We start from the raw sequence: 26,237 nt of genomic DNA on the forward strand, positions 1-26,237 counted from the left end.
AAATTATCGCTTTACGAGCATAAAACAACAACAGACTAATAAGCGTACGCTGAGGCCAAGTGGGTATAAATTCCCCCACCAGTCCCAGCATACACTTTGATATTGTTTTAGGTATAGACACATTTGTAACTTCCACAATACAGCTCAACACTTCCTCCCAAAACCCCTGGACCTCAGAACAATACCAGAAAATATGGTCAAAATCTGCTGAAGAATGCGTACAACGCCAGTACTCTGCTGCCGAACCAGGAAACATCCTAGTAAGTCTGGCAGGTGTATAATAAATACGATGCAAAAACTTAAATTGAATAAGTCTATCCTTCATCGACACCAAATGCGAAAAGGGAAATATCCACATATCGTCTCAATCCTCGACTCCCAAATTCGGTATCTTCTCCACCCACCTCGCCCTACACTTGACCACTCAAGGGGGGGGGGGGGGGTAACACGAAACAATATCCTATATAATTCTGGCAATGGTTTTTTTCATAGAAATATTTTTAATAACAGCTTCCAAAGCTGAGGTCACAACCTCCACCCTGGAGGAGCCAAATTGAGAAATAAAGGCATGTCTCAACTGTAGGTATCTAAAAAATATACATTTGGCAAGTCATACCTGAACTTTAAATCATCAAATGTTCGTAACTCACCCCCCCCCCCCCACTGTAAGGTCATCCAAAGTTTTAACCCCTCTGGATGCCCAAAGTAGGGGATCCGGTATGGATAAAAACTCCCGAAAGCAGGGATTATGCCACAGTGGAGATGCCGGTGACCAAGAGTTAGATCCGGACCCCATCAATTTATACATGTGGTCCCAAGCCCTAATGGCGGCTCTCATAGTCCCCGTCAATGAAAAATGGGCTCCCAGTCCCCAATGCACCAGCAGACGGAGACTTTCAAAGGAGCCCAGAACCGCCGCCTCCAAAACTGTGGCAGAGTCGTCATCCACACCAAGAAGCCACCTATGAATAAAAACTCCCTGACCAGCCAAATAATACCTAAATAAATCTGGTAATGCAAGTCCCCCCTGCCCCCAAGCTTCCTGAACTGACTTCAACCCTATTCGGGGGGGAAGAGCCACCCCAAATAAAAGAACTCAATAGACTATTTACCCTCCTAAAAAAAGAGGTTGGGACCCACAGCAGGGAGTTTCTAAGAAAGTATAGAAATATCAGGAGGAGTTTCATTTTGAAAAGATTTATACTCCCTAGGACAGTTAATGGTAAATGTTGCCTTCCCTCTGACCTCCTCTTCAGGAGATCAAGCAATGGCAGTAAATTTAGATTGAAATAGTCTGTAACCCTAGCCGTAACTCGGACCCCTAGATAGGTGAATTCCGAAACCCATCGCAAGGGCAGTGCAACATCCGCCACACTCCCTACACAGGGATCAATAGGCAAGATGGTAGATTTTTCCCAATTCACCTCAAGACCCGAAAATCTAGCAAAGTTGTCCAAAATCCCAAGTACTGCCTGTAATGAAGGGCCAGGATCATTCATAAACAATAGAACCAACCCGTATAGAGCTGATAGCCGATGATGATCGCAACACGACAGCCAATGGCTCAATCATGAGAGAGAACAGGAAGGGCGACAATGGGCAACCATGCCTAGTCCCCCTGCTGATCCCAAAGGGGGCCGAGACAGATTGTCCTATTTTTAGTGCCATCAAGGGCTTACTATATAACAGTGATATCCATTTATAAAAATTTGGGCCAAAACCCATACATTTCAGCACCAACCCCATATACTTCCAGTCTACAGAGTTGAAGGCCCAGGCTACATCCAGCGATACCACCACCCTTGTACCCACCAATTCATGTGTAATTTGAAGATGGGTAAATAACTGGATGCAGAACCCGTTTGCACAGCACTTGGTGTACTATGGGCGTTACATCGATGATGTAATAGTAATATGGGATGGTACAGCTGACAGGGCAGTAGAATTTGTGAACTACTGTAACACCAATCCGTATGGCATTAGGTTTACGCATGTACTAGATGCGAAGTCCCTTGTATTTTTGGATCTAGAATTGACCTGGAATGAAGAAGGGGCTATCACCTCCAAAACGCACTTTAAGGAAACAGCAGGTAACTCTTATTTACATTGGAAGAGCTGCCATTTGCCCAAATGGAAAGAAAACATACCCTACAGTCAATTCTGTAGGCTGCGTAGAAATTGCACAGATACTGAGCAATATCTGTTGCAAGCTAAAATTTTAGAGAAAAAATTTATGGAGAAAGGGTATGCTGTGCAGCATATACAAAAAGCCAGAGATCGCTATATAGAAGGCTGTAGTAGCAAGGCAGCTGTGGAGAACGGTGCTCCCCGAGAGGTTATGTTTATTACAAAATTCAATAACCAACATTGGGCCATTAAGAGAGCTTTGCAGAAACATTGGCCTATTCTGCAGCAGGATGCAGCCTTAGGTAGAGTGCTCCCAAAAAAAACCAAAGTGGTGTTTAGGCGGGCTAGCAATGTAAAGAGTCTGGTTGCTCCAAGCAAAATAAAAAGTATGAAATGCCATAATAGAGCATCCACTATCCCAGTTCTCTTTAATATGGTAGGCTCCTACAAATGCAAGCAGAGCAGATGTAAGGCTTGTGCATTTATGCAACATGGCAAAAGTAGCTTTACATCAGTTGCAGGGCACTCCTATAATATCAAACAATTCATTAGCTGTGGTACACAGTTTGTGGTCTATGGCTTGAGGTGCCCATGTGGCTTAATTTATGTTGGCAGGACAGTTAGAGCAATGCGCACCAGGTTTGGCGAACATCGCCGGTTTATTGAGCAGAAAAAACACAAGCACAGCGTGCCAAGACACTTCTGTAAAGCGCATGGTGGGGATACTGCAGGCCTGGAACTATTTGGGATTGAAGCCATATCTATGACTCTCCCAGAAGGTGAAAGGTTTTCGATCCTGTGCAAGCAAGAAACATTCTGGATCTTTACGCTTGGGTCCATGTCGCCGGGTGGGTTCAATGAGGAGCTGGAAGTCAACACGATCATTTGACATATCAGCACGGGGGTGTGGGCATGGTAGAGTGGGTTCTAGCACATGCACATACACATGGTTACTAAGGGTAGGGAACATAGTCCCTGCCCGGCCATGTGTCTGTGAAGTGTGCACGGAGGCATACGCACATTCGTGTCCACACAACAATATCTGAGCAGCTGGGTATGAGATAAGTGTATATGTACAGATATATATTTGGGGATACTCAGGGTGGGTATGTGTAGGTATATGCATATGTAATTCTCATGTGTGTATATATATATATATGAGAAATATAAACAACTGCCGTGTAGTATATTTGGTTGGCCTATATTGAGTAGTATCCTCATATACTAATTGATATTTACATATGTGCCATATGGAATTTAATTTTATCTTATTGAATTTTAATGAGACTAGTATTTTTTTTTATTATGTGTATTATCCTGACTTATGAAATTATTCTGGTAGATGGATGAGAGATAATGTGGAATTAATATGATCTGTCGACTATTGGTATTAGGAAATGCTGATGTAGCTTAGAGTCTTATATACATATATACTTTTAGGATACGTTTATGTATTTTTAGCAGCAGACAACCATTGCTATGTAGGGAATGTGATATCCAAACATGTATCTATAATAGCTCTGGTTAATATCTGCGCTGGTATTGTACTGTTTTAAATTGTATTTTAAATTGTATCTTAAACTGTATTTTTAATATATGTTTTTTAATATATGTTTTTTAAAAAAGTGGATAGCCCCTTGCTTCTCCCGTCCCAGCCAAGGTGGATAAGGATTATCGGTTACTGGCCCCTTTAAGAATACACAATTAAATAATTAGGGCCGATGATATCCCGGGTATATAGGGAGGGGCGTTAGCAGGAAGCAAGGTGGGACCTGAGGAAGGAGGCTCCGACTCCGAAACGCGTTGTCCGTAGTAACAGCAGAAGCAGTGCACCCGTGTCTTGAATCTCCCACCTCGCAGCTCCGTACAACTTGTGGCTCCGGCTTTGGCTGAGGCTCTCCTGAGGCGCCGTTGATCACGTCTGTATAGTGTGCAGGCGCACTAGAACCGGCATCCGGTGACCAGGCAACACAGGAAGTGAAGGAGAGCGGGGATACAGCGGCGGCAGCCGCGGATGAGGAGACCGCAGAGTCACCATCTGGAGGGACGGGAGGAGCGAGTAGCTCCTGTTGGAATGCTGTAAAGCGATTGTCTTAAAGGAAAAGTGTGAGTGCAATTCCTATGTACTGTTTTATTGTCCTTCATTAAAGCATTATTGCCCGAGGTTGCGTGCGCTTTTCTTTACAGATTTGAATTGTTTTGATCCCCCCCCCCCAGTGGAGTGAGAGAGGAGCAGCAGCAACCAGGACATTTCAGCTAAAAAACATACAAACAAAGGAGGTGAACACATGGACAGCGCCATGGGCTGGTGAAATACTCCTCTTTGTACTTGTTGTATATCAGCATGTGCAGGATCTGTCCTTTTTGATTGGTAAATAACTGACGCAGGTTAGTATCAGTAAACTTCCCAGGAATAAAACCTGTTTGGGCAATATCTACCAAGGATGGCAGTACTACCGCCAGTCTAGTAGCCAGGACCTTTGCAAGGATTTTAAAATCTGCATTGAGGAGGGCAATCGGTCTATATGATGAACAACAGGTGCTATCCTTACCCAATTTGGGCAGGAGGACTATATATGCCTCTAGCATATTATTAGGTAAAGCCCCATACTCAAAACAATACATATATAAGGCATGTAGCCTGGGGCTAGGGTAGCTAAATAGTGTCTATACCATTCTATCAGGAACCCGTCCAGACCCAGGGACTTACACGAGGGAAAAGAAAAAATAGCCTTCTCTGTCTCCTGTAAGGTAATATCACCCTCCAACCAAACTCTATCATCTGTGTCCAGTACCGGCAATGGCAACACCTCAAATAGGGACAGTAATTCTGTCGCATCATATTCTGGCCCTGGAGAATATGCCCTCTTAAAGTAATCTACAAAAGTCTGCATGGCTGCCCCAGGTTCCCTAAACAAGTCCCCAGCCTCATTTCTAATACCTGGAATATTTACCTGTGCCCTCTGGTCCGCCACAAGCATAGCTAGTAGCTTCCCGTTCTTGTCCCCATGATCAAAAAGAGACTCCGTACGTATTACGCTGCAAAGCAGTATGCGCCAGTTCAATATCATGCAGAGCGAGTTGACGCCTGGCTCCCTCCAGAGCCATATATGCAGGCTCCTCAGGTTCTGCAGCATATTCTCCTTCTAATCTACGTTCCTCCAACTGCAAAGTTTCCCTCAATTCCCCATGTGTCCCTCGTGTGGCCTTAATAGCCGATACATATTGAACCCTCATTACTGCCTTAAAAGCATCCCACACCATAGTCGGCACTGCAGAGGAAACATTCTCATTCCAATAATTTGACAAAGCTGGTTGTACTTGCTGCACCACCTGTTCAGTCCGCAGCCAACCTGGAGATAACATGAGGGTCAGAAGAAGCGGATTATTATCCGACAATCCCCCTGCCAGATAAGTGGCATTCTGTACCAGGCGTAAACCTGCTTTGTTAGAGAATGCTAAATCTATTCTGGACACCGTTCTATGTGTCCCCAACCAACAGGAATAGCCCCGGATACCTGGGTTTTTCCAGTGCCAGAGCTCCGTAAGCTGAGCAGCCGAGACCCAGGTCCAGGGAGGCTACCCGCTGTGGATTGGATGCATCCAGAACCCCGTCCAGAATCGCATTAAAATCACCTGTCAAAATTATGGGAAGATGTGTATATGGAGCCAGAGTCACCAGAAGATCATAGAGGAGTTGCGGCTGAAGAGGCGGCGGCAAATATATGTTAACTATAACCATATTTATCTGAAAAATATTAAAAAATAGGATGATATATCGCCCCCCAGGGTCTGTAATTACCTTTTGAACAATACAAGTCAAACCCTTACTCAATAGAATAGTCATTTCTCAACGTGCATGGAATATGTGGCATGAAACATATGCTGTAACCATGGTTTTTTGAGTGACAAAACCCTACTGCCATCTAAATGTGTCTCCTGTAACAGTACTATCTGGGGCTTAACCGTCTTTATATAATTACAGATTGCAGCCCTTTTAATACGATCATTTACACCCCTTACATCCTATGATAAAACCTTTACTGAAGTAGCCATGGTATCTTGTATCCATACTTAAGAAATTTAGCAAGAGGATGAGGGCGGGGAAGCCACCCAGTCCCCATCCTAATGCAAAGCTGTAAATGGAGAGGCAAAGTTAGTAAACAAAATATATACACGTTACCCATGTGGCGGCACCTGAACCCCAAAAAAAAACCCCTCCCTGTTGTATGACCCACAGTCACAAACCCTAAAGAAAATTGGCATCCAGCTTTATACCCATAACACTAACCCCCCCCCCCCCCCCCCCAAGAAAAGGTTCAAAGGTCCATGGCTAGTAGTGAAAAAAAAAATAGGGAGAAAAAAAAAAAACTGAAGAGAAGCTGGGAGTTCCAATCACTTGAAGTAATCCATCCCGGTACCATAAATCTTCGGGTCGCCCTTTATCTTTAGAAGACAAAAATCTAGAGTTTGCAACTCAGTAGTAATAACTCTCATAATATTGATGGAGATTATGCAAATTTCAGCAAATATTCCAGTAATGTACGGGTATTAGCCATATCTTTTATTTTTTCCATAAATTTTATTGAAAAATTGAACATGGAAAAACAGAGTTCACAGTAAACATAAGCAACTTGTACATTTAGACTAGAACAATCTTATTTTGTAACAAAGTGAGCATGGCCTTTAAACTAGAGTTGGGTTATAATAACCCGCATTTTAACTGAGAAGAAAATAGCAATCATGGCGGATAGCATAAAACAAGGAAATTCTGAGGAAGTGAAATGTGAAAAACGTATCCGTGTTCTGGTAGTTTATCATATAAACATAATTTCGCTACAATCTCCCTAGTTGGAGAAAAGAATGACATTAGTGTACGCTTTGTGAGTAGTTGAATATTTACCTCTATGTGACCTGCACATAGATACAAAGGGTCAGCGTATGTTATAGTCAGCAGCTATGAGGTGGTGAGGGAGGCGGGGTCGTGGGTGGAATGGTTGAGTACTGGGGAAGGAGAAGGAAGGGGGAGAGAGTGGATAGGTGCAGATGTAGTATATGGAAGTTATCACTTCTCGGCCTTTTTGGCTAAGATCAAGTGTAGTATCTGTTCTTATCAGTTGGTATGGACCCTGATGGTTAGTATCGGCAGGGGCTGAAATGAACCGGGGCGCTCTGGGCGTAACTGGAGGACCGGGAAGTAGGTACTGTCAGAGAAAGCCGGATGGGTCCGCCTCCTTCTGATTTGAATGGGTCCGCCCCTATCAGTTTGAATCGAGCGGGAAAGCTGGTGTTGGCAGTCACATCGGTTAGTACTGCTCCTGGATGTGATTGGTAAGGAATGGCAGATAGCGGTGGGGGAGCTTTTCCTCCTGGGTTGAATCTGGCCTTGCAAAAGGCTTGTCCCTTTGTCCCTAGTTGAAGGCAGGTTCTCCCTAAGCGGTCTAAAGTTCTGATGTCTCCTGGTAGGATGGGCTACACTGGGTCAGGCTGGGGGCCGAGACCGAAAAAGCCCGTGGTATACGTTCCCCTGGGGTGGCAGCCCAGGGTGCCTTAATTCTCACTGGTGAGGGGCAGCTCGCCTTGAGTTTTTCGGCACCTTGGTCACTGCACCACACACACTTTTTCTGCACCTGCCTCTTGGGCCAGGCATTTTGGCTTAGACCAGAGGAATTTTTTATTCCGGCCGGAAGGCCTGCCTTTGTACCTCACATTGGCACCAAATGCACTTTCTCCACTTCCCTTCCCCCACTTTTTTGTTTCTGTGTGTTTTATTTGGCGTGTGTCACTTCACTATCACTCTTTTCTTCCTGCACGACAAGTACGGTGTGGGTTTTGGGCCTACCTTGAACGTCTTGGGAGGGGGTGGATATGGCCTTCTGGCTTAGTTCGCCCTCCCTCATGGGGTCTCCCTTCGGGGGAGCCCCACCTAGTACTTGGGGTGGGCTGTTTCGGCAGTCCCCCTAGAGAACGGGGTTTGCCCGGTTTCGGCCAGGCAAACCATTGGAAGTGCCTCAGTCCCTGTCAGGAGTCTTGCGCCCCGGGGGATCTTGAACGTCTTGGGAGGGGGTGGATATGGCCTTCTGGCTTAGTTCGCCCTCCCTCATGGGGTCTCCCTTCGGGGGAGCCCCACCTAGTACTTGGGGTGGGCTGTTTCGGCAGTCCCCCTAGAGAACTGGGTTTGCCCGGTTTCGGCCAGGCAAACCATTGGAAGTGCCTCAGTCCCTGTCAGGAGTCTTGCGCCCCGGAGGATCAAGGTATAGGTCCAACCTCTTCGGAGGCCAGACCATTCGCACACCCTGTGCAGCTTTTGTGTTTCTCACGTTTGCGTGTGTGCACTTTTTATGCACCTGGTGTAAGTCTTTTGAGTGTGTTCACACACCATGGGCTTAAAAATAAAAAATATGGAAGTAATTTGAGGGAGCAGAAGGATCGAGAGAAAGAAGGGGGGAGAAGAGGGGAAAGGGAGAAAAAAATAAGATAAATAAATAAATAAAAGGGAGGGGGGATTATTTCTTTTCCAAAGTAAGGACTGTGGCGTAGAATAAAAACTCTTATAGATCATGTCCACTATCATCTAGTGATCTGTTTTGACAGTGAGAGGAAGCTTGGCAAACTAAAGGCACAATGTGTGTGTGTTCTCTGCGTTAGAGTTAGAACATCTGAAGGTAAAAAGATAGATGTATGAAGCAAGTAATAAAAAAAGTGGGATTCAAGGCGAATTACCCATCACTTTCTGATATTCGGTTGAAGACTGATAGTGAAACCAAGTGGCCCAAGTGGTAATAAACTTGGTATGAGTGTCTTTAGCTACAGCTATCAATTGTTCCATTTCAGCAATTTTGTTAATACGTTTGATCCAAGATTGGAAGGATGGTATCTTTGTTGTACCCCAGTGTACTGGAATGCTCATTTTGGCCGCATTGATTATTGTTACTGCAAGGGATTTTGCACGTGAACGTGCTGGGGAAGAAGAACAATGGAGGAGATATTGGGCCGGTTTGTATTCCAGGTTGAGGGTTGTAATTTGCTTTATTTGATCATGTATAGAGGACCAGAAGGGTTGTATAAGAGGACAGTCCCAAAAGATATGTAAAAGAGTTCCAGTGGCCTGTTTGCATCTCCAACATTTATCAGATATGTCTGCATTAAACTTATGTAGAAGTTCGGGAGTTCTGTACCATCGGGAGAGTATTTTGTAAGAATTCTCTTGAATAGACACATTTTGTCAGCTTTTGTGCGTACAGTAATAAATGTGATCCCATTGGTCTGTTGATATGTATAAATTCAATTCTATTGACCATTTTTGTTGCGCTTTTTCCCGAATCAGGTTAAAAAATTTCCCATAGTATGTTGTAGATTGTAGATATTACATGTCTTTGAGGCGTGGTGAATGAACAAAGTTGTTTGAAAGGGGTTAGTGAGCAATTTATGTTCGTTTCACGAGCAAGTGCAGAAACAAAATGTTGGAGTTGCATACAGTATATGACCACCAGTTTAATCTGATGTGTTTCCATTTGGCCTGGATGTGGGTAGACGACATTAATTTGCCTGAGTGCAGAACTTGGTGTATTCCTAAGCCATTATTTGTAGTGTCTGACGATAGGAATTCACCTTCTGAACCTGGAGGGAAATCCGGATTGTTATGGATGGGGGACATGGGGCCCGGTGTTTTTGATATGTTGAATTTGTTACAGGATATTTGAAAACTTTGAATTGTTGGACCAATAAGTGGGTGGTCAAGGACATTTTTGGGAATGTGTGTTTTGCGCAACCAGGGTGTGAATTTCAGGGGAGTTGAAGACATTGATTCTTCTAGTTTTACCCAATCTTTTGAGTCTCTATGGATATAGTCCACTATTCAGGTTAATTGGCAAGCCCAATAATAGCGTTGTAGGTCGGGCAACGCTATGCCGCCTTTATGTTTAGGTGCTAAAATAGCTAATTCTGGGTCTGAGTCTATTCCACAGGAAGGTGGAACACATGCGTCTGCAGGATTGTAGGAAGGTCTGCGGGAGTTTTATAGGAACTGTTTGCAGGAGAAAGAGGAGGCGAGGAAGGACATTCATTTTTAGGATGGCCGCTCGGCCAAACCAGGAAAAGGAAGGATTCATCCATCTCTTCAAGTCTTGGGTGATAAGTTTGAGTGTAGGGATATAGTTTAGTTCAAAAAGATCTTTAAGTCTGGTGGGGAGACATATGCCTAAGTAAGTAATTGCCATTTGTTTCCACAAGAAAGGGAATTTATGTTTACAGTGCATGACCTGGTCCGAGGTTAAGGTTATGTTGAGGGCGTTGGATTTATCGAAGTTAATTTTAAAATGTGACATGTATTGGAATAGGCGTAGGTCAGCTAACAGGTTAGGAATAGAGGTGTTAGGAGTTGTCAAAAAAAGCAAAATATCGTCCGCGAATGTGGCTAGCGGTGGAGGGAGAGGCCGGGGCAGCAGCAGAAGAGGGAGCAGGAGGAGCATGAGAGAGTTCCTTGTTTTTAAGGTATTTACTCCAATGCAGTTCATGCTTTGCATGTAGATGCCTGGTCATGCAGGTTGTGCTCAGGTTAAGAACATTTATGCCTCGCTTCAGGCTCTGATGGCACAACATGCAAACCACTCGTCTCTTGTCATCAGGACATTGTGTGAAGAACCGCCACGCCAATGAACTCCTTGGAGCAGGCCTTGGTGTGCTCGGTGCCTGGGTGCGGTGGACATTAGCAGGTGTACTGTCTCTGGAATGGCCGCTGCGCTTTTGCACCCTGCTCCCTCTTTTGCTGTGCTGTTGCCTCTGTGCGACCACCGCCTCTTCCTCATAACTGCACGCCTCACTAGCACGACCTTCAGTCCAGTCGGGGTCTAGGACTTCATCATCCTCCACATCATCTTCCACTCATTCATGACCCCTCCCCTCCTCGTCGGTCTGCACATTGCAGAAAGCCACAGCAGTTGGCACCTGTGTTTCATCATCCTCAGAGACGTTTTGTGGCAATATTCCCATGTCCTCATCCTGCAACAAAAGCGGTTGAGCATCAGTGCATTCAAGGTCTTCCTCTTCTGGGGCAGGGCTAGGTGGATGGGCCAGGGAAACACTGGCAACAGAGTCATCAAAAAGCATAAGACTTTCCTGCATGATTTGGGGCTCTGACTGCTTGGCTGATTTGCAAGGGGGTGAGGTGGAAGACTGATGGGCATGGGCTGCAGGTGCCAACTCTGAGCTTTCAGCAGAGGACTGGGTGTTAGATGCTGTGAAGGAACTGGAGGCACTGCCAGCCACCCAATCTACTATCGCATGTACATGTTCTGGCTTCACCATCCGTAAAGCGGCATTTGGGCCTAGCAAATAACGCTGCAGATTCTGTCGCCTACACGCAGCAGAGAAAGGTGTTTGAGTTGGAGCGGTAGTTGGCTCTGAACGGCCACGTCCTCTGCCAGCAACAGGAGCTCGACCAACACCACCACGACCATGTCCCTTATTTGATGTTCTCCTCATTTTTTGCGTTCACCCACCAAGCTGAATGATTGCGCTCTCTCCGGTGTCAATTTACCTGGCAGTAGTCGACAATTAGGTTCGCTAACGCAGTGCCCGTGTCATAAAAATGCTCTGTGGACCCAGAATAACGCTTTTAGTGGCCAAAATACACCAATTCTCAATTTCTATGCGGAAACGTAAAAAAAAATTTTGGTGCGCTGTTTGCACAAGTGGTTTGTGGAACAAGAACAAGTATTTTTGTAATAAAATACAGAAAATTTGTATTTCACTGCTATAAGTTGAAATTAATTATTTATACGCCAGATGCACAACTGTTTTATCGGCCTAAAACGCTTGTTTTAATAACACCCCAAATTCCAGCTTTTTTTAAATAACACCCCAACATGCAGCTTTTACCTGCTGTACATTAACAGTATATATTTATACGATGTATGGACACCAGACCTGGGGACCCAGAGCACAGATTTAATCACCAAAAATCACAAATGCAGTATTGAACTGCTATATATTGGAAATAATTATTTATACGATGGATGCACTACTGTTTTTACGGCCTAACACGCAGCTTTTTTAAATAACACCCCAAAATGCGGCTTTTAACTGCTCAACATTAACCGTATATATTTATACTACATGATTTGGGGACCCAGAGCACAGATTTGGTCCCCAAAAATCACAAATGCAGTTTTGAACTGCTATACTGTATATTGTAAATAATTATTTATACGCCGGATGCACTACTTTTGTTACGGCCAAAATGCAGCTTTTTTAAATACTGTATTTTCTGGCGTATAAGACTACTTTTGAACCTCAAAAAAATCCTCCTAAATGGGGGGTCGTCTTATACGCCGAGTATAATATCTCCAAGGTATCCTAAGTATAAGTATAACCGGTAGATGTAATGTCTCAAGACGCTGGCTGTGTGGGAATCCTGTACCGGAATCCCGTATGTACCGTAGCTTCGGCTACATACAGTCAGGGAGAGCGATGTATTCTATTATTGAATGCAAAGCCTGCTTGGATTGGCGGAGTAACATCAGCCCGCCTCTCTGACTCTGCCAATCCGAGCAGGCTTTGCATTCAATAATAGAATAAATCGCTCACTGGGATTGGCTCAGCGCGGTATACTGTATGTAGCCGAAGCTACGGTATATACAGTATACCGGTACAGGATTCCTGCACAGCCAGCGCCTTGAGAATACATCTACTGGTAAAACTTAGGGTACCTTGGAGATATTATGAGAGATTACATGTATTACAGTACTTGGGGTACCTTGGAGATCTATGAGAAATCTGATGTTTTTCAATGGTGTTGCCTTGCTTCGGAAGGGGGGTAGTCTTATATGGCGAGTACAGCCCAAAACCTATGTTTTAACTTGAAAATTAGGGGGGTCGTCTTATACGCCCAGTCGTCTTATACACCGGAAAATACGGTAGTTAGTGCATTGTATACACAAGTGCTCTGTGGCACCACAGATCCCAGGCTAGACAAGTTGAATATGTCACCCCTTAAAAATCCAAAAGCCAATATAGGGGACTTGAGCAGCCAGACAAAAAAAAGTTTTTTTTTCCTTCACTGAGCCCAAAAATAGGATTAGGCTGATGTCCCTGCCTGACTGGCACACATGAAGCACACTGCAGTTGCTAATATGGCCGCCGAGCACCACCTCAGTAACAGATGGATTACAAAAAAAAATTTCCTTTTCTGTGGCTGGGTACAGAAATGTTGGATTGCTGAAGCTTCCTCCCTATCTCCCTCCCTCCCTCTCTCTCTATTTGTTGTAGCTTGTGGAATACAGTAGCACAGGTTGTTAGAAGATATTTGCCCTATGCTGTCCCTAATCAGCTCCACATTCCTTTCCCTATGCTCGCAGGCAGCAGAGTGACGTGCAGGGCTACGTGCTTGCGGCTTATAAGAGGCTGGGTCACATGCTGCACTCAGCCAATCACAGACATGCCATTAGTAGGCATGGCTGTGATGGCTTCTTAGGGCAAGAAGTAAAACACTTGCTGATTGGCTGCTGTGCAGCCCTTCAGAAAGCGGGAAAACAGCAACGAATAACGGACCCGATCCCGGACTTTTTTCAAAATGTCCGGGTTCGGGTCCGTGTCACGGACACCCCAAAATCCGGTACGAACCTGAACTATACAGTTCGGGTTCTTCTCAACTCTACTTTCAAGGTAAGTGTTCCTTGGGCATTCTGTGGTCTGTAGATTCATATTATATTGCTATTGGAGAAGTTCCCTGTTGATTAACATTACTGCTTGAAGATGTGTGTACCCAGCAACATACAGTATGTGAACTCCCTTATCCCTCCGATCATCCAATTTCTACAATATAAAGTTACATTTAAGCATCATGTGTTGACTTCTCCCTGTTATTGGGTATGCTGGTTGAGCCTTGTCCATAAGCAGGTGCTGGTCACCATCAAAATGTAGGCCCAGGGCTGGAGGCTTCATCCCACCCAGTACTCTACAAAGCCTCCGAGCTCCAGAACCCCTTTCAGGATTTACAAATCCCGGAGAAAAGGCCACTTTTCTCCTGATGAGACACACATTTTGGAAACCCTCGGACTGCATGGATGAAAACCCTGAGTGACACCATGACAAGGCACGTTTTGTCACACCCTTTACGAAGATTAACCGCTTGCCGATTGCCTCACATAGGAGTACGGCGGCAGATCAGCTCTACTACACTGGATCACATATCTAATACATGATTCTGCCCTTCTGGGCAGGGGGAGCGCACGTGCCAGCCATGCCAGCTGTGATATGATTAGTCACAGCACAAGCTGATCAGCAAGTCCCGGCCAGTGATTGTCCACCGGCACCCACTGATCAGCAAGTCCCGGCCAGTGATTGTCCACCGGCACCCACTGATCAGCAAGTCCCGGCCAGTGATTGTCCACCGGCACCCACTGACCAGCAAGTCCCGGCCAGTGATTGTCCACCGGCACCCACTGATCAGCAAGTCCCGGCCTGTGATTGTCCACCGGCAGCCACTGATCAGCAAGTCCCGGCCAGTGATTGTCCACCGGCACCCACTGATCAGCGAGTCCCGGCCAGTGATTGTCCACCGTCACCCACTGATCAGCAAGTCCCGGCCAGTGATTGTGCACCGGCACCCACTGATCAGCAAGTCCCGGCCAGTGATTGTCCACCGGCACCCACTGATCAGCAAGTCCCGGCCAGTGATTGTCCACCGGCACCCACTGATCAGCAAATCCCGGCCAGTGATTGTCCACCGGCACCCACTGATCAGCAAGTCCCGGCCAGTGATTGTCCACCGGCACCCACTGATCAGCGAGTCCCGGCCAGTGATTGTCCATCGGCAGCCACTGATCAGCAATTCCCGGCCAGTGATTGTCCACCGGCACCCACTGATCAGCGAGTCCCGGCCAGTGATTGTCCATCGGCAGCCACTGATCAGCAATTCCCGGCCAGTGATTGTCCACCGGCAGCCACTGATCAGCAAGTCCCGGCCAGTGATTGTCCACCGGAAGACACTGATCAGCAAGTCCCGGCCAGTGATTGTCCACCGGCACCCACTGATCAGCAAGTCCCGGCCAGTGATTGTCCACCGGCACCCACTGATCAGCAAGTCCCGGCCAGTGATTCTCCACCAGCACCCACTAATCAGCAAGTCCCGGCCAGTGATTGTCCACCGGCACCCACTGATCAGCAAGTCCCGGCCAGTGATTGTCCACCGGCACCCACTGATCAGCAAGTCCTGGCCAGTGATTTTCCATGGGCACCCACTGATCAGCAAGTCCTGGCCAGTGATTTTACATGGGCACCCACTGATCAGCAAGTCCCGGCCAGTGATTCTCCACCGGCACCCACTGATCAGCAAGTCCTGGCCAGTGATTGTCCACGGGCACCCACTGATCAGCGAAGAGGATGACAGGACAGATCTCTGTCTGCTCCGTGGTGGATGTTCCGGTTTTTGTTTCCCTGCAAAGCACAAAAAACAGCACACAGTGAATGCACAAAGCACTGTTAGGCACACAGGTATCTGGCACAGACGGCTTGGTGCCAGATACCCCAGCATACCTTCAGAGGTCTAGTGGAGACCATGCCGAGACTGTTCAGGAAAGGAGGACCTACTCCATATTAGGTAGGTTGTCATAATCAGTTATGGCTGATTGGTGTCCCTAATATTCAGCTGTCCCCTGCAACATGGGGAAAAAAGGACATCAATTTGAGCCTTGTCCATAAGCAGGTGCTGGTCACCATCAAAATGTAGGCCCAGGGCTGGAAGCTTCATCCCACCCAGTACTCTACAAAGCCTCCGAGCTCCAGAACCCCTTTCAGGATTTACAAATCCCGGAGAAAAGGCCACTTTTCTCCTGATGAGACACACATTTTGGAAACCCTCGGACTGCATGGATGAAAACCCTGAGTGACACCATGACAAGGCACGTTTTGTCACACCCTTTACGAAGATTAACCGCTTGCCGATTGCCTCACATAGGAGTACGGCGGCAGATCAGCTCTACTACACTGGATCACATATCTAATACATGATTCTGCCCTTCTGGGCAGGGGGAGCGCACGTGCCAGCCATGCCAGCTGTGATATGATTAGTCACAGCACAAGCTGATCAGCAAGTCCCGGCCAGTGATTGTCCACCGGCACCCACTGATCAGCAAGTCCCGGCCAGTGATTGTCCACCCGCACCCACTGATCAGCAAGTCCCGGCCAGTGATTGTCCACCGGCACCCACTGACCAGCAAGTCCCGGCCAGTGATTGTCCACCGGCACCCACTGATCAGCAAGTCCCGGCCTGTGATTGTCCACCGGCAGCCACTGATCAGCAAGTCCCGGCCAGTGATTGTCCACCGGCACCCACTGATCAGCAAGTCCCGGCCAGTGATTGTCCACCGGCACCCACTGATCAGCAAGTCCTGGCCAGTGATTGTCCATGGGCACCCACTGATCAGCGAAGAGGATGACAGGACAGATCTCTGTCTGCTCCGTGGTGGATGTTCCGGTTTTTGTTTCCCTGCAAAGCACAAAAAACAGCACACAGTGAATGCACAAAGCACTGTTAGGCACACAGGTATCTGGCACAGACGGCTTGGTGCCAGATACCCCAGCATACCTTCAGAGGTCTAGTGGAGACCATGCCGAGACTGTTCAGGAAAGGAGGACCTACTCCATATTAGGTAGGTTGTCATAATCAGTTATGGCTGATTGGTGTCCCTAATCTTCAGCTGTCCCCTGCAACATGGGGAAAAAAGGACATCAATTTTATTTGGGTACAGCGTCGCACAACCGCGCAATTGTCAGTTAAAGTGACGCAGTGCTGAATCTAAAAAAATGGCCTGGTCATTAAGGGGGTAAAATCTTCCGGTCCAGAAGTGGTTAAAGTGCTGCTTTTCTTACACTCCCAGTGCCAGTATGTTCTAACAAGTGGCGTTGTACTCCTCTATTTATGCGCCCCCCACTCACCGACTAGTGATGGGTTAAACGCCTGCGTTTCAAAAATAATCCTCCAGTTGCAAAAAAATGTTTTTTTCTTTCTTTTGTGGCTCCGGCAGGAAGGTCGAAGAGCCTCATATGAGTGTAGGGAGACAGCATGAGGAGAAATCCATGCTGTAATTCCATTTTTATTGTTAAAAAAACATATAAAAGCCAATTGCGCACTTTCAAATCTCTCCTCTTGCATGTGAGCATGTAATGGTGCCGTTCTGGAATTAAAAAGTCGCAATTTGCGTTCCCAAGAGCGGACGTGACATAACCGGAAGTATCCACCTGCCTAATGCATTTTGCTCCACCCAGGAAGCGTCCTCACCCCTTCCTGCATAGGTGTGCACAGCTTATTGCATTAGGGTGTGCACCCCAAAGCTCAAACACACATGCATGTGTATATAAAGTATACTGACGATGTCAGCAGAGCACTGGATGGGGTCAGTAGTAGGGATGATCGAACGGTTCGGGACGACCATCGGTTCGACCCGAACATTGTGTGTTCAAAACTCGGCCGAATTCCCAACTTTTTGCGGTAAAAGTTTGGAATTCGGCCACCAGAACCGCCCAAAATGCACTGTGACAGGAACTGGGCTTTAAAAGCCCATGATTGGCCCAGAAACGTCAGCAAAAGCCAATGAGGGGGCAGGAGTCTCCTAAGAACGTGATTGGAGTGACTACGGGGACCAGAGGCCAATCAGGAGTGAATACGCCCCACAGTATATAAGATAGCCCCGCCTAAACCCTAGCACAGTGATACATAGCCTGTTGAAGAGAGTCCGTAATTGTGCATTTGTAATTTGCGACTCACTTGGCAATAGTTATTCTATACGCCAATTCATCACCTGTTCCACAGAATATGTAATGTAATTTACTTTACGTGGGTCGCACCATCCGCCACCTACGTACACGGATAGGTGAGCACCGTAGGGCCATTGCACAAGGATTCAACATCAAAAATGGTAAATTACCCCACAGTGTCCCCCGTCACTTTGCCACCCATCATAAGGGCGAAGTTCAAGATTTGAAGGTTTGGGCGGTTGAGTTTGTACCCAAGGGTACCTTGACCACTAATGAGCGTCCCTACTTGCTTTGCAAGAGAGAGACGTTCTGGATATATAAGTTGAATACTCTGTCCCCCCATGGGTTGATACATAGCCTGTTGAAGAGAGTGGAAGCATTTCTCTGACTCCTGCTTTGCTACACTACATTTTCTGCATAGACGAGTGCTTCTAAAGCTCCATATAGCAGAATTGCATTCAGCTTACAGCCAGTCAGTGTAGTTAGAAATGCAAAAAATTGAAAATATCAGCGCTCAATCCTACAACAATGAAAAGCAGCTGGACACCAAAAGGTTCAGTAACATAACCTCAAAGGAACAAAATATACAAATAAACAGTGCAGCGCTAAAACTACTCCTAACAAAATCCAAATATCAGTCCAAAGATCAGATAGAAGGAGAGACAGTCCGTAATTGTGCAATAATTCCTGATGAAATAATGATCCAAAGGAGCCAGGTGCAGATAGAAGTGACACACAACCCTCCACCTTCCAGAGTGGCCTCTCACCTCAGATCTCTTATGTACAGGCAATGTAAGTAATCTCCCAGGCACACAGCAGCACCTCCAGCCTCAATGATATATGACCCTTCTGGGTGATATACTCCTCCAATACCATGGATAACATAGGGGAAAAAATACCCAAATAGTGTAATCCTGGTAACATATATTTATTGCAAACAAAAAAGGATAAAATGGCCTCTTACATTGATCCGAGGACTTGTAGTTCCTACAACCTGTAGTGCAACAGTTGCCATCATATATTCGTGACTCGGGCCACGTGTTGGACATACTTAGACACTACCCCTGGGACAGTCGGTACCATTGGGCTTCTTTAGACGTGTGCTCGTTGTACACGTCTATTCCTCATGACGTGGGCATTCGAGCCCTTCAACATTTCCTTACCAAGGATGGCCAACTTAACTCCCGCCAGGTATCCTTTTTAGTGGAGGGCACACCGTTCTGTTTAGAACATAACTATTTTTCTTTTCTGGACAAGTTTTACTTACAGACCCAAGGCACAGCTATGGGTGCAAGTTTTTCACCCTGCTATGCCAATCTCACGATGGGTCTATGGGAGGAGTTTCAGATTTGGCACAACAACCCGTTTTCAAGGCACCTAATCTATTATGGCCTCTACATAGATGACGTGTTGATCATCTGGGATGGCGATTTGGACATCTTTCAGGCCTTTGTAGATCACTGCAATAGGAACACCTTTGGCCTGTCCTTCACCCACATCATTGACCCTGTGCGTCTGGTCTTTTTAGATCTAGTGCTCACACGCCGACAACGTGATTGTGACTCTGAACCACACCAAACCGGTGGCTGGCAACTCCTATCTTCACTATGGGAGTTGCCACCACCCATCTTGGAAGACCAACATACCCAAGGGACAGTTTCTGCGGCTCCACAGAAACTTTTCCCGTTTGGAAGATTACGAGACCCAGGGCCAATTGATGAAGGTGAGATTCCTGGAAAAGGGTTTCCCTGAGGAACTGGTCCAAAAAGCCTTTATTGAGTGCAGGAATTCATCTTCCCTCTATCCATCTGGGTCCAACTCCATAGGGAATAAAACCACTCATCAAGTTAGATTCATCACCGGGTTCAATAACAATTACAGACAGATCACTCACATTTTAAAGAAACACTGGTCCATATTACGCTCAGACCCCAGATTAGGCCCCCACCTCCCCGCAGCCCCCCAGGTGGTTTACAGGAGGGCACGGACCATTAAAAACAACATAGCCCCCAGTAAAGTCAACAAACCTACGACTGAAAGGTCCATGGACATCAGGTCCTATTTCAGTGACAGGGTGGGTACTTTCCAATGCAAGAAGAGAGGGTGCCTCACTTGCCGATTCATCCAACACGGCCGTGACTCCTTTTGCAACTCACTTGGCAATAGTTATTCTATACGCCAATTCATCACCTGTTCCACAGAATATGTGGTCTATATCCTACACTGCCCATGTAATTTACTTTACGTGGGTCGCACCATCCGCCACCTACGTACACGGATAGGTGAGCACCGTAGGGCCATTGCACAAGGATTCAACATCAAAAATGGTAAATTACCCCACAGTGTCCCCCGTCACTTTGCCACCCATCATAAGGGCGAAGTTCAAGATTTGAAGGTTTGGGCGGTTGAGTTTGTACCCAAGGGTACCTTGACCACTAATGAGCGTCTCTCCTTGCTTTGCAAGAGAGAGACGTTCTGGATATATAAGTTGAATACTCTGTCCCCCCATGGGTTGAACAAAGAACTTGACATATATTCTGTGGTTTAAGATTACTCACCCTGTTTCTCCTTTTTCCCTTTTTTCCCTCTTCATAACTTTGCAGTTTGTAAAAAAAATTTAATTTTTTTTTTTTTTTAATTTTTTTAAATTTTATTTGCAATGCAACACATATATTAGGTCAACCATTACCTCTGTGTATTTCTGTATTTGTGTAGTATTTTTGTATTTTTGTATTTGTGTATTGTGGCATCTGTAACTTTGTATTTGCGTTGTGTTGTATTTGTTTCACCACCAGTGGTTTGCCTGTGGGTGGAGCCAGAGAGTGGGTGGCAACGCCTCTTCCTTTTCATTTTTATTTAAATTGCCCTTTGTTTAGAGCCACAGGAGATCTGAAGAAGGGATTGGCCCGAAACATGTTATCCCCTTTGATTTGTGGCCATCCATGTCCGTTTTGCCAGTAGACAGCTCACATGACGGTGTGCTGTCCCCGGACCAGTCAGGCAGCCTCTGTTCAAGCACTCCCGAGTGACGAGGCGGGCAGGCTCCAGCGAGCGCGTCCCTGTGAGTCAGCCGTGGGCGCCCGGTGACGTCATCACTTGGCGCCACTGCAGCTGTTCGAGAGCAGGAGCAGACGCTGCCGCAGAGACCGATCGTCCCTCGCGGCTGGAGCGGATCGCGTAGGTTGGGGTTCCTGCTCCCCCCTCCCCCTTCTTCATCTCTCGCTCCTCTCAGGGCCCTCAAGTGTCTTCACCAGCAAGGCTCCCCATTTGGATAGACGCTGCCATCTTGCTCCTGGGTCCTCCCGACTTAAGGTATCACCTGACTGTTGAACTGTTGGACATCTGCTGGCATCATCTTATTTCAGTAGTATCTTTTAGCCCTTTTTTAATAAATGTGTCTATTTGATTCAAGAGCTAAGCAGCATACATTGACTTTGATATTGTGTCTGGGAGCGCCATCATACCCAATTTTTGTTGTATTATTTCATTCTCAGTCAGGATCTGGGTTTGGGTAGGCTGCAACCCGGACATGATTTTTTAGCTATGTAAAAATATTAACCGCGCTAAAGGAAAAATACAGTGAACAGCAGCAACTTCTAGTGTGACCACACCCTGTAGAATATTGTAAAAATAAGTCGCGCTATAATATGATCAATGGAGATATAAAGTCCATACAGTCCAAACATAAAGTGAAGATGTAATCCAGGACCAGGAACCCCAAAGGGTGTATGCTTACCAGATTGAGGTAAGGTAAAGGCAGATTCTTTGGATAGAACTTGTCACCTTGATAGTAGATCCAGGTCCACGTGAACGGTTAGCTCAATGGTCATTGGATCATGGAAGTAAAGGTAAAAGCGCAATAGCGTAAAACCTTACAAACTATATTAGTGGACACCACAGTGTTCTTGAAAAATACGTTCAATTGTGTGAATGAATGAACCTCCACCAATAAATTGATCACTGATAACAGTGAATAAAAAACATGCAAAAATAAAAATATAAAAATAAATATAAATGTGATGGGTACCCCTTACCAAGAGGTGATAAGGGTAAACATCAAAATCAATAATATGACGTGTTGTAGCTGAAATCGCCTCTTACCGGACAACGTTAATTAAATAGCCAATAAAGGGAAGGCAAAAGTGTGAAATTTGCGTGTTGAACCACCACCTTTTGTAGCTAGATTCGCCTCTTACCATATGAAATAAAGATTATAGCAAACGTGCAGAAAACAATGCAGTGTGAACCCGGAGCCAATATAAGATAAACCTATAGGGGTCGCCTCTTACCGAATATAAATAGTATTGAGCCTGTATGGTGATCAAGCATCCAAGGACCCGATCCTTACTCTGGGGTGCTGTTTTCGGAGGTATTGCAAGAGTTCACCCACATAAAGAAAAGAGAGGCTCCCATAGCGTAAAACCATTAAAATTTATTCTCAAATAAAATCAGAAAAACTTACAGCAAGACCAGGAATGAAGGAGCAATGTTTGTCAGCCGCCGGCCGGACGGCTTCGCTCGCCCGCACTCTCCGGTCGCAATCCGATGACGTCAGTACGCCGTGACCCTACAATGATTTTTTAGCTGATGGATTTTTTTGGGTACTATTTGTCCTTCCCATTCCATCTTTGAACTCTGGACACCTGCTCCACAGCGCCAGGATTTTTGTACGTATTTACTCCTCATCCCTATACTACTACCTGAGGGATCACCATCACTCCTCATTCTTCTACTACTACCTGGGGGATCCCCCCTTATTCTTCATACATTTACATTCACCTGAGGGATCCCCCTCACCCCTCTACTACTACCTGAGGGATCATAATCACTCCTCATACCTCCACCATTACCTGAGGGATCCCCCTTCACTCCTCATCCCTCTACTTCTACCTGAGGGATTATCATCACTCCTCATAAAAAAATGAATTGAAAAGGATTAAGAGAGGTGCATAGCCCACATTGTCTATGTAACCAGGGATGGAGGCGCCTCGCCTACAGGCTGGTGCTTCATTTAAAGTCCCACCGTGCGAATTTCGTGCGTTTTTGGTGGATGCAGTTTAATTTGACCCCAGTTTTTTCATATACAGGGATGGAGACCATAGCATGACCTGCTTGTCTCATGTAAAGTCCCAAATATTTTATGAAATTAGGGATGGAGGCACTGTGCTATACAGGCAAATTGCCTCATATAAAGTCCCAATCTGTGTTTTACACTGCATCCACCAAGGGATTGGAGGTGTAATGCTTCTCAGCTGGTCGTTTTCAGTTTGTACCATCTTAAGAACATTGCTATTAGAGCATTGAGATACTATACCAGTCATGGATGGAGGTAGGTTGGGGGAAGTTTGGGCTGCTCCCTCTCACCTGCCTCCTATCCATCCATTAGCAGCCATGTGCTCCCAGAGTGGAGACACTCAAATTTAAAAATGTTAGGACTGCAGATTAAAACAGGGTACCGTGTCGTGGCTCTGCAGCTTACACATGCGTTTGCAAATGCGTGTCAACTAAACCCCTGTTCTTTATTTATATCGAGACAGGTCTACTTGGTTGGTGGCAGACTGGAGGGTGAGTACATCAGACTGGGGGCTGGCTGGCTTCCATGCACCTCTTTTAATCCTTTTCAATTTGTTTTTTTCCAATATAGGGATGGAGACGCTGGGCATACCTGCTGGTGTCTCACTTAAAGTCCCACATAGCCCACATTGTCTACATCATCACTCCTCATACCTTCACCATTACCTGAGGGATCCCCCTCACTCCTCATACCTTCACCATTACACCATTTACATTTTACATTTACATAAATTTACATTTACACAGCCATTTCACCATACACCACCCTCCAGGTCACCCTGCATCCATAAAAGATGCAGGGTGACTTAAACATAAGAAAGCCACACAAGGCTGGACATAGTGCCTCCCAACCTTTTTAAAGGAATTTGGGGTCCACAACCCCCATGCCCAAAGTGACTCCTGTCACAAGGACCAGGAATTGTTGTGGGTGGATCGCGGTCTGGCGGATATTTGTGGCCTGTCATGAGGAATTTAAATGAAACATGGTCTACTGGTCACATGTGTTGAATTCCTCAGAGATCCATGCCTCATTCATTTTTATAAATGTGAGGTAGTCTACACTGTCATGAGCTAGGCGAGTGCGCTTATCGGTCACAATCCCCCCTGCTGCACTGAACGTCCTTTTTGACAGGACACTGGACGGGAGGCAAGCCAATATTTCCATTGCAAATTGTGCAAGCTCTGGCCAGAGGTCAAGCCTGCCCACCCAGTAGTCCAGGGGTTCATCACTCCTCAGAGCGTCCACATTGGCCGTTAACCCGATATAGTCTGATACCTGTCGGTCTAGGCATTCCCTGATGCTGGATCCGGAGTACAGTTATTGATGGGTCGGCTGAAAGAAGGATCTCATATCTGAAGTGACCAAGACATCTTCAAACCGCCCTCTTCTTGCAGGCGCTGTTGGGTTGCTACCCGCAACTGTCTCTCTGTGACTGGAAATTCTCCTGTCATGCACGCAAAAGCAGAATGCAGCATTTCTCGCAGCAAGGCCTGGAAGTGCTGCATTCTGACCACCCTCTGTGATGGTGGTAACATTTCCGGCATTTTTTGTTTGTACCGGGGGGTCTAAGTACGTTGCCACCCAGTACTGGTCCTTGCCCTTTATGCTTTTTATACAGGGGTCCCCCTTAAAACACTGGAGCATGAAAGCCCCCATTCGCACTAAACTGGAAGCGGTGTAGTGGCCTGCTTCCAGCTCATCATCCAGGATAATGTCGTCCTCGTTCTACTCCCCCCATCCACGGATAACACCAGGGATCCCAGAAAGGTTTAAAGCATGCTCTTCTTGCTCCTCCTCATCCACCCCGGCACCATCCTCCTCTGACTCTTCTTCAGACTCCTGTTGTTGACTTGTCTCAGATGGAGTAGCACCCCCTGGGAATTCATCCAACATTGGGACTTCCTCATCTTCCTGCTCCTGCTGCTCGACAGCTTGATCAATGACACGACACAATGCACGCTCCAGAAAGAAGGCGTAAGGTACGATGTCACTTATGGCTCCCTGGCCGTGACTGACCAGTTTGGTGATCTCATCGAATGGCCACAGAAGCCTGCATGCGTCGCGCATGAGCAGCCACTGGCGAGGGGAAAAAAACCCAAGCTCCCCAGAACCTGTCCTGCCACAGAGTTCGTACAGGTAGTCGTTAACTGCACATTTCTGCTGGACACCAACAGCATAGGAAAAGCTTACCTAAACATAGCTGTAGTGGCGGCGCACGCCGTCTCCTGGAAGCTATTGCGGAACTCGCCCGCCTAAATATCCCTCAACCCGGCGCACAACGTGTGTGATGAACACGCGACGTGTGGGCGGGTCAGGCCCTCAACGGCGCGCGCACTCAGGGATGCGCGCGCAGTGCCGCACTAAAGAGCAGCAACAATGCGCAGCTGCGTATGGCCACACCGGCGGAGAAGGACAAAGAGATTGTCCATTAACCATCGTGTCCGAGGGCCACATATCTGTTGGGGGGGTCAGGGAGGCGCGCCCCCAGCAGGGAAGAACAGAACTGACACGAATAGCATATTGAGCACATGGTGAATGGGAGTCCACACATACATATAGGCGGATTAGAGATAGTTATCAAATACGTCTGCAACATATACAAGAAAAACACCTTATAATACATTGCATATAAATATTACAATATATTGAGGAGTTCAAGGGTAAAGCCCATGAACGCCTCTGCACATAATGATAAATCAACCCCAAGGGTATTAAAACCTCCCGGGGTAGTACAAAAGGCTATACAAACAATGTACCAATGATACTGGTGCAACAGTTATTATAAATAGTACTGAGGGGAGACATGTACAAAATGATGATAATTCATCACTGAAAATGTATAATAGATTTTCAATCCAGAATATACATTCCAGCCGTGCAGGCCGGATCAGTTGGTGCAGCTGGTCAGGTGCCCGCGGGCAGCATGTCGGGGGTCTATGGAGGTAGGTTAATATACAGAAATGCCTGTGGGGAGAGAATCCACATGAAGACATGTAGAGACTATCCCAGGAACGGCTTGTATGTTAGGACTTCGTTAATCCCCGGAGGTGTAGTCGCCTCCAAGGATTCAATCCAATACGTTTCTTTCTGTAATATGCGTTTGTCCCTGTTACCCCCTCGGGGGTCTGGGGGGATGACCTCCAAAACATAGAACCACACCACCGTATTGTCATACTTGTGGTGAAGGCCTATGTGACGCGTAACACTAGTCTGAATCGTCCCACCTTCTGAGTGGTAAATATGGTCTCCTATGCACTTGCTGAGTTTGCGGATAGTTTTA

General features: G+C 46.4%; 1 protein-coding gene and 1 long non-coding RNA gene across 2 annotated transcripts in view; both read right to left on the reverse strand.

The window, feature by feature from the left end:
* Positions 1 to 11,235, reverse strand: part of IFFO1 (intermediate filament family orphan 1) — a gene marked incomplete at its 5' end in the record, with an annotated part of 53,593 nt that extends 42,358 nt beyond the window's left edge. Inside the window, one exon of the mRNA XM_082267667.1 lies at positions 11,074 to 11,235. Coding sequence (XP_082123793.1) covers positions 11,074 to 11,235 — 162 coding nt within the window. The remainder of the gene's footprint in view (positions 1 to 11,073) is intronic.
* An 11,325-nt stretch (positions 11,236 to 22,560) lies between these two features.
* Positions 22,561 to 23,661, reverse strand: LOC309562482. The gene is made up of 3 exons (XR_014225635.1): positions 23,602 to 23,661; positions 22,695 to 22,751; positions 22,561 to 22,622 (listed from the first exon to the last, which is right to left on the reverse strand). It is a non-coding gene; the product is annotated as an uncharacterized lncRNA (long non-coding RNA).
* Positions 23,662 to 26,237: the final 2,576 nt, after the last annotated feature.

This window comes from Pelophylax lessonae (genome assembly GCF_965119305.1).
Source record: "Pelophylax lessonae genome assembly, chromosome: 9".
In the NCBI taxonomy this organism is placed as follows: domain Eukaryota; kingdom Metazoa; phylum Chordata; class Amphibia; order Anura; family Ranidae; genus Pelophylax; species Pelophylax lessonae.